General features: G+C 41.7%; 1 protein-coding gene across 4 annotated transcripts in view; it reads right to left on the bottom strand.

Moving 5' to 3' along the window:
• Positions 1 to 16,855, bottom strand: part of Sox102F (transcription factor Sox102F) — a 256,815-nt gene that overhangs the window by 31,702 nt on the left and 208,258 nt on the right. For all 4 annotated transcript variants that reach the window (XM_076531618.1, XM_076531621.1, XM_076531620.1 and 1 more), the window contains 2 exons: positions 13,807 to 14,532; positions 5,753 to 5,972 (listed from right to left, as the gene is read on the bottom strand). In XM_076531618.1, coding sequence (XP_076387733.1) covers positions 5,753 to 5,972; positions 13,807 to 14,532 — 946 coding nt within the window. The remainder of the gene's footprint in view (positions 1 to 5,752; positions 5,973 to 13,806; positions 14,533 to 16,855) is intronic.

The raw sequence follows: 16,855 nt of genomic DNA, 5'->3' as shown, positions 1-16,855 counted from the left end.
TAATAAGTTCACGAATTTTTTTTTAATTTTAGCCAGCTCTCGGTATTATGCGCATAAATTGATTTCACCTATATTGGTTCAGTAGACCGTACGTTCATACAGATTCTTTTTGCTGTTTGTAAAGTAAATCCTACCGACGAAGATACTCTATTTAAGTATTTACTATTAATTACCAGCGATAATATTTGCACAGCACTCGAGAGCCTTTCCATACAAGAAAAACACGGTAAATTACATTGATGCTTGTATAAAAGAACATCGTTATCATCGCTTCAAGTGCTTCAAAAGATTCGAGTGTAATCATTGAAACGTCACATATGCGTATGTGGAATTCCACGTTCACGTTTCGTGAATAGTCATCAGTTATAGGAGGAAGGTCATACGTGCAAAAAAGGTCATGAAATCGGTGAATGAGAACCTGTGAATGAATTACGCATTGTATGTCTTTTTTAGGAAGACGGGGCTCATAATTTTAAAATACGCAAACAATCTATCTTCGGGGTTCCTTCAGTTATCGATGCTTTACTGTTATCTGGTTTTTTATGAAAACGAAATTAATTTGTTAGTGAGGTGTCAGTTCAAGACTACCACTTTTTTATCGTAAGTCAAGGCTTTGCACAGAGTTCACGTGTTTTGCATATGTAACATTGTCAAGAGTAAGATTTACTCCACGAAAGTGGTTTACGAGGTAGTGTCGTTTTCTCCGCCATGACAAAACTGCTTCAGAATAGTATACATTCCTAACCCTTTCAAGTCTCGAGCTCATTATAATGTACACGACATTTATTATGATTTAAATTACACTTATCGTCGTAGTATACATGCAACCGCGCTTGTATAGGTGCACCGTAATAACCTGTTCGGTTGAAAATTCAGTGTTATTAGCCTGTCTGTCGCGAGAAAAGTTTGTTTTCCCTCAGACGCGCAAAAAGACCAGGTCTGAAAGGGTACTCACGGTTGATCGTGGCAACGAAGACGGTACTTGTTCGGCGAAATATCCTTGAGCAAAACGCGGCTACATAGAAGGCATCCTGAAACAATGCCGATTTTCCGATCCTCGTTCGAGTCTGTCTCGTAGCTCGATGCGGCGGGAGTCCCTGGGGCGGTGAATAAAAGAGGAGCAATCGTCGGGAGCGTTGCATCGGGCAGTGCACCGGGTCTGCACGGTCGAGCCACTGGGCGTGACAATATGCTTCTGCACAGGTGCACCGTCGAAGGTATAGGTAGGTTCCCGGAGGCGCCTTGGGAAAGAGGAACGAAGAGGAGAGACGCGGGCGTTCGCCGCCCACGCTCGATCGTCCGGCTCGCTCTTGGAGCAAGACAGGAAGACGGGAAGGTAAGAAAGGAGCGAAGAACGTGGCTGGCGTACGCCTCGTCGGAGAAAACGAGAGACAGAGAGAGAGAAGGAGAGACGAAAGCGGCGGCGATGTGTGCGTTCGAACGGGTACGTGGCCGCACACCTGTGCCAATGCAGCATGGCACAGAGTCGCATAACAGGTGGAAAGGTAAAAGAGAGAAAGAGAAAAAAGGGGGAGAGAGCGAGAGAGGGGAACCGAGGAGAGGGAGATCCCCACTCGACCCCGAGTCTGCCAACTCGAACATTACTATACGCCCTCCGAGAACCAGAGAGGAGGAGAACGTTCAGACTACCGCCTTCCTCCTACGTTCTCTCTCGCTTCCTTCCCTCCCTCGCCCCGCCGCCGAACCTCTCCTTTCCTTCACGGTCGCACTTCCGTTTTAACGTCAGCTAACTCTCGAGGCGGTGGCTGCCGCGCAAACGCCGCCGACAAATGCGTTTTCACTCGGTGCCGATGAAATGGCCGACCAGAAAACGTTCTCCACCCTTGAAAGCGTCGACACGCGGCGAAACGCGAGAACGACCTTCTTCGTCCTCTCGAGAGATCGCTTCCTCGCACCACAGATTTTCGAACCGTGTGTCCAGATCGACCGGAGGTTCCCGAGCTAATTTTCATCGGGTCCCGTTAAATGTTACAGCATACAACATTTAAGACCAGCCAAGCGATACTTTTTACCCAGAATTCATTCGTAAGAACAGCATTAATTTAAAAGTACCTTGGTCGAATAAGACTGTGTAATTAGCATTTCGAATTGGGTTGAAGGTTATTATCGTGAGAATGGCAGAATTTGACTGGTCAGGTAATTTACTTGACTTGGACGCCATCAAAAATGTCTGGGGCAGTGGTTCCCATCTTGTGCGTTTGCAAATATTTTATTATTTTTTCTTCTAACTATATTACAGTTTTATAGTTGTCCAAGTAGCCCAATACCCGACGGTCATCCGCTCGAATATAGATGTTATCGTAAACACGTACAATTAGGATAATGTACCGAATGCATATGACAGGCTCAAAGCTACCGTTCGATTACTCGAAAACGTATCGGTGAGAATGCTCGGCTACCTATTCTGCATTGGTCAGATAGCTATTGTACGGTCAGAATGCACGTAATAGCGTTCAGGTATCCAGTGGGCAACGGCTGAAAGCGTGTTTGCTTAAACGCGTTCGCAGAATTTTGCCGCGAGGTGAATTTAGCGGGACATCGGAAGGGGCGCGGAGGAGAGCCGTCTGTGCAGCACGTAAATGACTGGCATAATAACGGTAATACAGCGGGTATTATCTGCACGCGCTCGCATTTTTGCGGGCAGACAGGTTTCTCGGGTCTCTAGCCGAGCGATTCCATCAGCTAGCGAAGCTGTTTCGCTTCCACGCGATGACCCGCGTCTTCTCAGGTCGCCAACAACTATCCGAGTCATCGCGATATCGTTTCAGATAGGATCGTCGATCGAACGTCCTATCGTTCACGCATTGTTCGCGTATTATCCTCGTTCGATCGTCTTTGCGATCGCCTAACGGCTTTGCGTTTCCGCGGGACGATTCACCTCTAGTCGACCGGGTTTACCGAGGAATGCGCACCGTCGTGCAGATATTTTGCAACGTAACGTCCGCTTTCGAACCGGCATTATCATATTTTAAGATAGATCATTCCATGCATCGACGATTAAGGACTTTCAAACGCAGAAATTAATAATTTGGGGAACTTTGCAACTTTATAACTCATCGAAAAAACCTGCATTTGAATTACAACCATTTCATAGTCCACTTTTCTATTAGCACATCCATTAAAAAATATAAAAAAACATTTTAGCAAGGTTGGTTCGGTATGTTCGAATAACATGTACGCGTAGCTCGAATAACATGAAAATTGTAGCAAAAATGCGAAATAAGCATTGCTGTTGTTGGTAAATATTGCAAAAATTTGTAATTATAAAATAGTTGAGATTGCGCAAATTTATTTTCTGTATATTTTATTAGAGCGCTTAATTATTTTTTATCGCGATAATTTATTTTGAAATGAAAATAACGTTATTCTTCGCAACTATTGTTAGTATTGTGTTATTCCATGTATGGTCATTTCAACGGGGTAATAATTTCTCGCGACGGGTGTTTCCGCGCGTACGTGATTTCAATCAACTCCGAATCCGTGACGAGCTGATTCGCGCGATTCTGTTCAAAGAAGAGCGGCTCGACGGAAATACGAAGAATTCAGATGTAGATTTCAGAGATTCGCCTCGAAGAGGTTTCGTTGTTCGCGTTATTCGAGCATAGAACGGTAGATACAATTTAAACGACGAAGGGGTTTCAGCTGTCGCTTGCGATTTGAAAATGAACGTCCGTCGAGCTGACTGCAACTATTAATCGATAAAGTTAATGGGTAAAATAGAAAAATAAAGTGATTTATAAACAGATCAAGAATAAGGCCTCGAGCATTTAATTATCGATGCAACAAAATTCAAATTTAGAATCATTTTATGATGTATTAATTGTTTAATTGATGGAATCGTTTCCGCGTTAATCAACGTGTTAATTGAATATTGAATACATCTTTTCATCGGTTTATTCGCCATCATTATCGAATGCAAATGAAACTTACATTGATGAATGTAAATGAAATTGACCGACAAGAAGCTACTGCCTTCATTACGAGATCATCTGTTTAATTACCGATACGTTGACTACTCAAGGTATCACAGTAGGATTTGCAAATGGAGCTTCTGATCGTAGACACGAAACATTTTTGAACCAAGTAAAATAGTTTATTCAAGCGTCGTCGAGTAGCCTCTCAATTTCATGTCCGTAATTCTGAAATATTCCGTATAATTGTTGAGATTGTATCTTTCTATGCTAAATCCGATCATTATCGTTCTTTCGTTCGAGGATCGGCAAGAACGCGTTTTCCTCTCCCCTTTACACGGGACTAACGATCGCGTTTAGCGAAACAGTACACGAAGATAATTAAGTTTAATTGTGTACAGTGTACACGGTTCCATACAGGTTTAATTGAAGCGATTTCAACCCGACGATATTTGTTTAACTACACGCAGTAAATAGGGTTGTTGTACCCCGTTTCCCGGTAATAACCAAATATACAAATAATTTATTACCGGAATCCCTTAAAACCCACATACTTTTAATTGTTCTCATTCCTTGTTGTGCTCTTACTTATCATTAATTGGATTTCTATTAACTTCTACGCTCTTAAAATTTTTACAGGATCTCTTTGTATTTTACCTATGATTAAAATTCTAATATGACCCTAATTCTGGTGTCTGCAAATTTTTCCCAGATTTCAAGATCGAAAGCAAATAATAAGAGGCTCCAACTTTCCCCTAATGAAGAAAAGTCTACATTCGAGTGTGCAGAACGTGTACGTTCGATAGCTAAGTTAAACGCGGATTGGGAACGGGATTGATCACCGGACTAAGAAGATTAACGGATACTGAAATAAACGTCACGTTGTAACGAGTAAGTTGGATCACGGAACGGCTTAACAGTACTAGACAAATTATCAGCTATTGATAGCTCCTTACCGATCTCGGCAAATTCGAGCCCGCCAATCTATAAATTTAGAGCCTCCCCCTCCCCTCGTTCCTCCATCGGATCGATAAATCTCTAAACGTAATATCGTCTCGTCACGTGTACGTCTGAATTTTGTATCGGCGTTATTAGCTTGCCAACCATGCTGTCTCAGACAATCAATTTCTCTGTTGGCCTCGATTAGCCGAAAATAATTCGCTGCAAGACCGCGTTAACCTCATCGGAACCATAAGCCGCGTAAAATCGATCCGTTCGAATGGAACGCGCGAGTGTTGTGACGAAATGTGAATGTGCATTATGAAAGGATCACGAGCGATTGTACAATTTCCTTTGAAAATATGGTAACCAGATTTTAGTGCGTCGGCCAGCGAGGGAGATTATAGGTGATCCGTGTTACGAAGTTCACTTAATCGGATAATTAACGCGCTGAACAGCGTTGCTATTTATTGACGAATATTAAGAGTTTAATATACAGGGTATTCCCGTAATATCGACTGCTCTTCTCGTGTGCAAAGATTTAAATAAAACGCGAAAACTCTATGGTCTGCTAGAAACACTTATGTCAATTTTTTATATTTTCACCTCTTGAGACTTTCAGTTTTTTAAACTAAATTTTTTAGTATCGCATGGAAGAGTGTGTCAAGACAAATTCACTCGCGTCCACATCAGATGCAAAAAATTAAAGATAATTCTAAGTGCAACAGTATTAGCGTTACATGTTGCAATACACATATTGTAAAATTTAAATTTAGAAATGAAATAATTATGTGTATCCAGTCTGAATAATCGAGTAATGTATACAGCAGTAGTTATGCTACAAAATTATACTATAAAATAAATGGAAGAAGTAATCCTACCTTCGTCTGATCTTGCTGTTGCAGCAATTGTTCCCTGAGCAGCTGCAGCTGCAGGATCATCTCGGATAGCCTTCGTTCCTTTTCCGCGAAGCTTTCCGCGCACAGGACCCTGTGCAAAGCCGAGGCACCATCCTGTTGAACTTGTCCTTCCGTGTTCTGCATCCTTCCAGAGGCTGGGGGTGAGGGTGCCACGCTATTTGGCACGCTGGCGACGCCTCCGCTGCAACGTACACCATTGGACTACGGTCAATTACGTTCTGGTAGCGCGTGTATGCGACAAGGGAAACCACCCCTCGTTCATCCCTCTCATTTATACGAGAGGGCGTATGTCAACGTGCCTTATCAAATCTCTGCGTCAATTGTCTTCCAAGGTCAATTTTTACCATATTTAATTTCGTTAGGAGGAGATAGATCATTTAATAGTTGCATTCACATTTGCAAGTTTAATTGTGTAATTTAAATTATCTATTTTTCTGAGGTAGAACTTCCGAGTAAAACTGACGTTGACCTCTTCGAGTCATGCTTGCACGAAACCTCGGGCGGTGACCTAACCGACGAATGGTCGCCTAACTTCCCAGGGACAGTTTTCGTAAATAATCTCATCTATCTTGTCTACAGTAAAGAATGTCTGTCGATGAGTTTAGATCTCCTTAGCATGTACAATGCGACCATTTGTCTCTGAGACGTTTATAATGTAAACCACTATAGTCATTGAGTGCGACTGGACATGCTGTGGTTCCAAGTACCCCAAAGAGCTTTACTTCAGACTGATCAATATAAATTCTCAAAATTTGCAGTGCCTCAGATTAGGTTGTCAAACTATTAGTATAGACAAACTATTAGACTCCAGGATACCTTCAAGCATGTATAAGGTGTCCTATTCTAGTTCGTCGAAACAGGTGTTTAGTTTTCCGCGGATCATGCAATACAGGCGGAGTTGTCGAGGGAAGAGTTTATTCCTGGTCTCGCAAGAGTATCCAACGGCAGAGTCTCTGGAATGGAATAGTGGTCGGGGTACATAGAGGGCCGGGAGCCAGGTGAATAATAGATAGGGTCGCGGCCGCGCAATCACGGCAACCCGAGTGTTTGCCCCCGTGATGGGGTGTTCCTTTCTACCCTTTTTCTACGTTTCACTCTGACGCACGCGTTCCCCGGCCGCTCGCCGTTTCTTTCTAACCCCCTGCTGGTCTACGCCCCGGAGCTCTCGTTCCTCTTTTATGCGCAGGAAAATGGACCACGAATAAGTGATACGGACGCATTGTACGGTGGCGAGCGACCACGATGAGCGAGCACGAAATCGCGAAGGACATCGTGAACGAGGATAAGGATGAAACGGGCCGTGTGGACTTGAAAGAACGCCGTCTTTCGGAATCTGGGGCAATACGTGTCTGTCTGGGACGCGTGTACCGCGTTTCTTATGGGTCAACGTTAAAGGGACCGAATTTTAAAGATGGTCTGGTTTTCAGCGATTTTCATAAAAACTTGCAGGCAAAACGTAGACTGCTCTGGAAATCATAATGTAGCTACAAGTTGATCTTTTTAAGATGCATTTGAGCATAAGACTTATTTTCGTGCAATCTTTCATCGCATGTTTTGACTAAGAAAACAAAGAAAAGTATTTGTTGTTTCAAATCAAGAAAAAAAAGAACACGAATCTAACTAGACAATGTCAACAATTTAATGTAAATTTAAATTTAATGTAAAATTTAAATAATAATATGGAAATGTAATTGTCAAAATTCGCGAGGTAGTTTCGGGCAAACTAGAAGAGTTTATTTTTGCCACCGCGTTGGTCGAAAATAGGTGCGTTGTAAAATTGGCCCGATAAAAGAAGCAACTCGGTGTTGACAGTTTATTTTTGGAAAGCTAAATCCACCGAATGTGTCGGTCGACGAAGAAGGGATGATAATGGCAACAGAATGAGCCTTTTGTTGCCTGATACCGAGGTCAACAGGCGCGAATAGAATCTTGTAGCCGCCCACCGTGCGTTATTATCGCGTGAAAGAAAGCCACGCACAGCAAGGGTCTTTCATGAGCGTGCAAGGATAAAAGACGTTCTTCGATAAGTAACGGTTTCACGATGCACGATTTTTGTTCTGCACGACCAGACAGCCGCAAGAAACGTGTACACTGTAACGTCTAATTAAATTCCTCGAGCACAATGCGGAATTCATTTACCAGCATCCTTTGCCAGCCAATTTTTCTCTTTGACTCCTCTTGTTCCCTTCTCTCTCGTTAAAATCTCGATATTCCGCCGATAATACTTGTTTGAGGCTTAGTTATTTTGTTGAGGATGGAAGATTTACTGGAGTGGGTGAAGGGTTGTGTGGAGATTTATGGCGATTGTGGAACTTACGAATTTTTGAATTCTTGTCAAGAAAATTTCCGTAAGTCCAAATTTCTTAATAGGATTTTTGAATCGTCAAATTTTCTAATTTGTAAATTTCGAAATTTTTACATTTCCAGGTTCTGAGGTAAATTTTTAGAGTATAGAGAATCCCAGAATCCAAGATCGAATTCCAAAATTTTCGTATTCTTGAATTTTCACTTTTCCATAAGTCTAAGTTTTCCAATTAAATTTTTGAATCGTCAAAATTTATTAATTCGTAAATTTCGAAATTTCTACAGGTCCTGTGCTAAATTTTTAGAGTACAGTGAATCCCATAATCCAAGATCGAATTCCAAAATTTTCTAATTCTTGAATTCTCACTTTTCCATAAGTCTAAGTTTTCCAATTAAACTTTTGAATCGTCAAAATTTACTAATTCGTAAATTTCGAAATTTCTACAGGTCCTGTGCTAAATTTTTAGAGTACAGTGAATCCCATAATCCAAGATCGAATTCCAAAATTTTCTAATTCTTGAATTGTCACTTTTCCATAAGTCTAAATTTCCCAATTAAATTTTTGAATCGTCAAAATTTACTAATTCGTAAATTTCGAAATTTCTACAGGTCCTGTGGTAAATTTTTAGAGTCCAGTGAATCCCATAATCCAAGATCGAATTCTAAAATTTTCTAATTCTTGAATTCTCACTTTTCCATAAGTCTAAATTTCCCAATTAAATTTTTGAATCGTCAAATTTTCTAATTCGTAAATATCGAAATTTCTGCAGGTCCTGTGCTAAATTTTTAGAGTACAGTGAATCCCATAATCCAAGATCGAATTCCAAAATTTTCTAATTCTTGAATTCTCACTTTTCCATAAGTCTAAGTTTTCCAATTAAACTTTTGAATCGTCAAATTTTCTAATTTGTAAATTTCGAAATTTCTACAGATCCAAGGTAAATAGAAGTGAGAATCCCAGAGTCGAAGATCGAGTTCCAAAATTCTCGTTTCCTTTTCTGTCCTCCTTTCTTTACTTATCGTTAGCTTAAGCTCGCTGTAACATACGTTCATTATGAAATTGATAGTTTTATCTGTGGCGTGTACGCAGTTTATATCGTTGAATGCTCGCACACGCGTGTCACGCATGGTGGAAGTTGGCAAGCAGATATTAGTATCGAATGTGGAGCGTGTAATAATAATGTACAAAACATTTTTAAACGCGTCATAATCGTTTCCATTCGCACTCTTAATTGTAAACATAATTTATACATAAGATATACAGTGTTTTGTCTTCCTTTAGGTTCTCCCTAATTCTTCTCTAAGATTATTTTATATCCTCACGTCTTTCCTGATCTTACGTTATGTCCTTACGTTTTTCACCCCTTAAAGTTTCAACACAAATTTTCTTCCTGCAAACTACATTTGTCTCAGTATCTGAGGATTAAGCAGAGTCTGTACCACAGCCAACATTTTTTGTAAGCGTACTTCCTCTATCACTCATTTATCAAGCTTAAAATTAGTACACACAAAATGATACTGTGACGCAACTTCTTCCTCGGTTTATCTCTGCTTATCATACTTGCTTCTATTATTCCTTCGAGCCACCTACGCCTTTATAAACAGATAACGATCAGCTCGTTAAATAAAATTAGAATTTTGTCCCTCTAAATCATCCTATCTAAAGAAACATTTAACCAAGAACAAAGAACAACAACTTTATTGTATCATCCTTAATTTTCATTCATTGTAATAGCGACACATTAAAGGACTAGCATTTATCCCGCGTGCAGCGTAACGAGCCTGTTGTATATTCGGTTTAAAAGATCTTAGTATCTAAACCCAATAACGATTACAAGCGAACAACACTCTTGTTATTGAAGAAAACAAATTTTAATCGCTGATTATATATCAATTATAACACGGGACTACAGGCTATCAGGTTGAACTTCAAAAGACTTCAAAAGAGCGTGAAATTCGCAATCGAGCGTTAAACAAGTATTTCAGATCCGAGTATCTCGTTGTACGGGGAGACAAACGTAGTGGTCGAATCCGGAATTGAATGTATTCCAAAAAACGGAGGAACATCGGGCGTAAGTGGTCGGTTGTCATACAGTTGGCTGAATTTTTGGAAGAATTTTGGCCCCGGTATTCGCTGGGTGTGGGCAGCGTGAACTGACACAATTTTCGCGGCTTCTTTGCGGCTGCCAAGTTCATCGGTTCGCTGTCGACAAATGTGCATTGCTTAAAACTACGTTTTTGTTCGGTTTTCTAATCGCTTTGGTTATTGGTGGCACTAGTGACGTCATGGGGAATGGACAAGGGTTGATTTACTGGATTGTTAAAATTAAAAATTTGTAAGCTTTGTAAATTAGTAATTTTTCAAATTGACAGACTGTCAAATTTCATAATTTGCAAAATTATCAAATTTGTGAACTTTCAAGTTATTCTGATTACCAAATCTCGAAATTCTCGAATTTGAAAATTTATGAATCTCTAAGTTTCCGAACCCCTAAATTTCCAAATCCCTACATATCCAAATCTCCAAATATCCAAATCTGTAAATAGTCAAATACCTAAATTTTTGTATCCCTAAGATCCCGAATCTCTAAATTCCCGAATCACTAAATTCCCGAATTTATAAATTTCCGAGACCCTAAATTTTCGAATCCTTAAACTTCCGGATCCACAAATCCCCGCATCCCTAAATTGTCAAACCTGTAAATCCTCAAATCTCTAAATTCCCAAATCCCTAATTTTCCAAATTCCTAAATTCTCACCTCCCTAAATTTCCAAATCCTATGTCCAAATCCCAAACTCCCCAATCTCCCAAAATCCCATTCTCCCAAATTTCCAATCTCCCAAATTCCCATTCTCCCAAATCCCCAATCTCCCAATTCCCCAATCTTCCAAATTTCCAAATTCCCAAATCCCCAAATTCCCAAATCTCCAAATTTCAAAATTTCCACTCTCCCAAATCCCCAATCTCCCAAATTCCCAATCTCCCAAATCCCCAATCTCCCAAATCCCCAATCTTCCAAATTTCCAAATTCCCAAATCCCCAAATTCCCAAATTCCCAATCTCCCAAATCCCCAATCTCCCAATGCCCCAATCTCCCTAATTTCCAAATTCCCAAATTTCCATTCTCCCAAATCCCCAATCTCCCAATTCCCCAATCTCCCAAATTTCCAAATTTCCAAATCCCCAAATCCCAAATCCCAAAACCCCCAAACCCCCAAACCCCAAATCCCAAATACCAAATCCCCAAATTCCTAAATCCCGTCTCCAAATACACCCCGTCCCGAATATAATCGAATTAATTATGCAGCACTACCGGTATCGTCCCAGAAACGATTCAGTTTCCTGCTTATCGATTGCCAGATTATACTCTAAGAAGGAAACTGATACCATAATAGAAGCTCGATGAATTATTCTAATAAATGTTTCTTGAAATTGACGACCGGCGATCCATAATTAGCCACGTGTGGATAAACGATTACTCCGCAGTCTCGACTTTGTACATTGTATGAAGGATTCAGTGGGAACGGAAAAACTTGACTGGCCCCCATCGTTTCGATACAAAGAATCAATTCATTGACGGACCTGATTACATACGGCAATTATTATTACGTGACCGTGCGATATCGTTGAATGTAGACTAATCGTTTCATGCGATAACTTCGACACAAGCTTCGATCGCTGTTAATTTCAATCATTATGTTTTTTATTTTCCGATAATTATTGCCTTTACTGGTACACCAAGGATTTAAAAACAACTTTTGCACAGAAAAAATGGTATTGTTTTTGAACTGTATTGCAGGTATAGTAGACTCTTGTTATATCGCCATTTTACACTTTTGTATATATTGTGGGGTTTGATAGGTACGGGTACCATAATATTATGATATAATGCTAGATATAATGCAATGTGTACTGTGTACCGTATCTAAAATGTATATTTTAGGATACAGGTATCCAAATCTTATTATATTGCCACACTTCCCTTTGCCATAAGTTAATCACGCAGATTCCTGCCTAACTGTTAATACTCCTTGCCTAACTGCATGAAACGATAGAGAATTATGTATCTCAAATAATGCACCGAGATGCTTAGAATATAAATTTACGAGGCCGTAATCTGAAGAAGGGTTGAACGTATCGCTCCGAAAGTGATTTAAGGAGGGAAAGCGAGTGACCCGATAGGAGTTATAACGTCGAATTTCCGTCGCTTTTGTCCTCTGTATCAGTGACTCGCGGTGAATAACAACTTGGACCGCTTAAATTTGGCCCCGCGAGTGGTCCACAAAAGCGTCCATTGTTCGAAGAACGACAAGATCCACAGATTCCAGTCGTAAACCGAGTCTTCGTTACCGAACAGATCCATCTGAGAAATACAAAGAGAGCGGGCGAAAAGGAAGTCGGAAGAAGGGAGAGAGCCGGACAAAAAAACAAGGGGTCTACAGAGAGCCCGAAAATATCCGACTTCTCGGCTCGAGGACAAAGAAACGTGTCTGAAGAGACGATAAGAAATCGGACGAGTCGACGTTCCATCCTGGAAACCTCGTGTCGCATTAGCTGCTACTCGATCAAAACATTAATCTTGCGATTCGTACATTTTGCAATTTATTGGTCCAACTGTACAATGTTGTAATACTTACAATCAGGATAAAATTGAGTAGAGTTCATGGAGGGTCCTCGTAATATGCCTATCAAGAATTCGACCGGCGGATCGGCTACTGAAGCACTAGTTATCCGAATTCTGACGAAGTATCTCGAAATTGTGACGAATATTATTTCTTAATATTCTGTCGCAAACTTACTTATCTTATAAACAAAACAGAAGAATGTTATCCAACATTTGGGTCACGTAACCAAGATTACCAAAAATACACGCGACACGTTTAGCCGGTAATCGAATTAGTTCACGATCGGCGAAGCTTGCGAAGGAAATCGAGACTCATCGACGACTCGACCGGCCGGGTTTTATAATTTCAATTCGGTCATTAAGCGATAAACATTTTCGACGAGTCGAGGAGATCCGATTCGGTGGTCTATATTTACCGGTTATGTAAAAATGTATCGGGCATGCGATACGGTGAGTGGAAGACAACGGCAGATTAAACCTCGATGATTGCAACATTAATGAAATTTGTCATAACGTCGACTAATTAAAAAGAGACGTATTGCGTAACCGGCGTCGTCGAACGGCGTACGTGACACGTCGTTTTGACTGGATCTCGTAAGCCGAATCCGTGAAAACAGGAAGGAACACTCGTCAATGGAGGCACTCTCATTTCCCCTCGCTGACTAGTTACTTCCTGGCGCTGTTTAATTAATGGTCGCGCGGTATCGCGTCCGAATCTGAGAAGGGAAAACTGTAAACAAGCGATACGTGGATCATTTCCACCCTCCTCGACAGAATTATGCCACGATTTGCAATGCAAATCCAAACGTTCCCGTTGTAATTATTTGCTCCTTAAATGATTGCATCGAGCTTAAACTTTTGCGAATGGCAGTTGTGACAGTGATGATATTGCTTGAGATGCGTGACGACATGTAATCGATTACGATGTAGCACGTCGTCATCTAATATACCGCGAGTGACCAACTTGTCGGTGGTCAGAAAATCCTGTATACAGAGATTCGAAGAAGCAATTCATAGAGTCTACTGTACCCTTATAAGAATATAATACCCAGTATCCCAGAACCCCGTAAAATGAGGTGAACTAACCAATGCGTGTTGTGTCCCGTCGGCGTGGAGGAGGGTGGCGGACTCGTCCGCCTGTTGTTGCTAGTGTCGTCCTGCAAGGACAACGACTCGCTGTTCATCTTGCAGGTTAACCTCTTGAGTACGTCGTCCATGGACCTCTTGGTACCCGCTGTGGTAGCGTTAGCACCGTTGCTGTTGTTGTTGTTCTGCGTGACGGTATTGTTGTTGTTGTGATGAGGATGGTTGGGGTAGTAGGGGTCGACGGTTAACGGGGTAGGCGGTGAGCCGCACTCGGAGGAGCTCGCCGGTTCCACGACACCACCCGACGAAGACGATGTGTTCGTGTGGTGATGGTGATGGTGGTGATGGTGGTGATGATGGTGGTGAGGATAATGGTAGGGTGCGAGCGTCTCCTGGCTGGACAGAAGGATCCTTTGTCCTTTGCTGGGTCGTAAAGAGTTGGAGGACGGCGATGGCGAATCCCGGAGATCCGGTTCGCTGGTGGTCGCCGGCGACGAACAGCCGGACGACTCGCAGTCACCTCCTGTCTGATGAGGGTAACACTCCTCGATGTCGACGGGGGTGGTGGGACCTTCTTCACCGACGGCTACTTCGCCACCGGGACCACCGGTCACCGACGAGGTCGTATCCTCCTCCTCCTCGTTGGCGCCTGCCACTGTACCCGTGCCGCCCCCGCCCTCCGATAGCTTCGTTGGTGGTGACTTCCTCTTTGAGGACATCCTCAATCTGCGAACAGAACGGAAACGGGGCAGGTGAGATTCGTTCTTTGCCAAACTCTACGAATCTGTCAGGGAGTCCTATCGTGTCACACTTGTAACAGTTCATATGTGACGCACCACTCTCGTGTTTTTATTTTCAATTTTAATTCAGTTTTAATTCAATTTTGGGTCAACTTTAATTATCTTCACAAAGGGTCTCTTAATACAAAGCCTGACTTTTAACTTCTTTCACTCGTCTTCACGTTACAGCAATATTATTTGTGCATGGTGCAGTTGCTCAGAAAATTATACGTTAAGTTAACGTGTTCGATACACTGACGTTTGCGATCAGACATGCTATAATAAAGATTATCATGAACAAGACTAATCTTTCAATTTCATCTTTTAATTTGTCGATGTCACTGCCTCAATATTAAAAGCCCTCAAATAATTCACCTGTCACATATGACCTCAGTGAAAACTGACGTTTCTCGCCACACAATTTTCGCGCGAAAAGATATTCGTTGAATTGCGATCAATCATAAACGTTAACAGGCTGAAGGATGACACTGAAGAATTAATACCTGCGCGTTCGATAATTTGCATTGTAACGCGTTTAATCGAGTACGTCCGTTTTCACCGCGATGAACGAGCTAATGCGTTCGCGCTCGGTAAACGTACGCGCATCAGAGAGGCGAGTTTCAAAGAGGTCATAAAATCACTTAGGCATGAAAAAACGCGAACAGCATAGGCGCCAATTGATGTCGCGGTGCTCAGGAACGCGTGTTGCTTCTGAGATTCGCGACAGCAATCAGTGGTTTCCTAACGGTTTAATTTACGACTCCTTACCTCGACACGGGAGTTCTGAAATCGGGTTTTCGTTGTAAAAAAGGTGTTTACAGAAATATGTGCATGGATTTTGCGCTTCGAAAATATACGGAGCATTCGTGTTATTAAATGTCGAAATAGTTTGATCGAGGAATGTGTGGGCGGGAAAGTTTCGAAACGTTGTTGTTACTTTTAGAAATGTTTTCCAGAAAGTTGCTCGTTCATTCACGTGTAATACTAGTTGATAGATAATTTTCTGCCTGCTAATAACTAGTCGAGTGAGTACTTTGTTTCCTCGTGTCATATTCTTACATAACGTTCACAAAGTTGCAATCATATCACGCGACACGGTACAATTATCTGCTTTGCTAGATTTATGCATGAATATCGTTACGATCCTTACAGCTGCTATTATGTAGAATAATATTCATTCCACGTGCCGCGCTGTACATTATCAATAAGCTTCTTTTATAAATCAGTGTAGCACGTGTCTCTTCACCTGACGTTTTATTGTTCAAATTTATTTACACGAACTTGTAGATATAACTTAACCCTTCGCGCTCGAGAGGCGACTCTCAGTCACCATTTTATTTAATACTGTAAGCGGTTTTTTCGTGCGTCGAACAGTCTCGTCAGAACCGTAAAACATCATCTCATTACTGTACAATAACAAGCACCGAATTATCCCGCATCACTCGATGTATCGCCACGCGTTACATCGCCAATATACCAATCGTAAATGCGTCATAAGCGATTCATTTATCTCCGTTGCCAGTGTACGCGTGACCGAGCGTACTTTTTCGCGAGGAGAGCAGGCACAAGCCTTGTTGCGCGTGCAACGGAACACGCGCGTGTCGGCGCGACGATTGGGCGCGGCGGACACGTGCTTTCTCGCGAGTCGGCGCATGTGTTGCGCTCGAAAAAGCCGGCTCTCGATAAAAGAGCCGAGTTTCTACGATGAATCGACCGTCACCGAAGAATTATAGCCTACGGATAGAACCGTAATTTTGATCAAAGCATCGTTATGCGCGTTTCGTAGCTCCGGGTCGCAGCCGACCCAGCCTCTCTGATCAAACGTTCGAAACGTTACGTGTACCGCTTCGACTTTGCGGTGAAATGTTGCGCGAGCAAAGTGTTTTGGCACGAAGTTGCGCTCGAAAGTTACGGAGTAAACGTAGAATATTAAATTGTTGCTAAAGATGCTTGAAAATACCGTAAATCTTTGTTAAACTGTCGTAGCAGAGTCTAATATGATAGTAAATTTGCGGGAAGTATCAAGAGATAGCGATCTATGTCTGAGAAACCTCATTTTGCATGAAACAGTAGCTTTCTCGGTAACTGTCAGCCGAGGAACTGGTTTGATCCCAAAAACTACTTCATTTCTAGATGGTAACGCTTGATAGCGAACGTCCAGAATGCGTGTAATTACATAAAATATTCCACTTTCTATAAACAGGAATAGCCACGGAAACAACAACAATGTAAACTTATATTAATAACGCCTTATATCGTGGATTTTATTT

Source organism: Megachile rotundata, chromosome 5 (genome assembly GCF_050947335.1).
Source record: "Megachile rotundata isolate GNS110a chromosome 5, iyMegRotu1, whole genome shotgun sequence".
NCBI lineage: Eukaryota > Metazoa > Arthropoda > Insecta > Hymenoptera > Megachilidae > Megachile > Megachile rotundata.
Note: the sequence above shows the minus strand (reverse complement) of the source record. Positions and strands in the feature narration are given on the sequence as shown.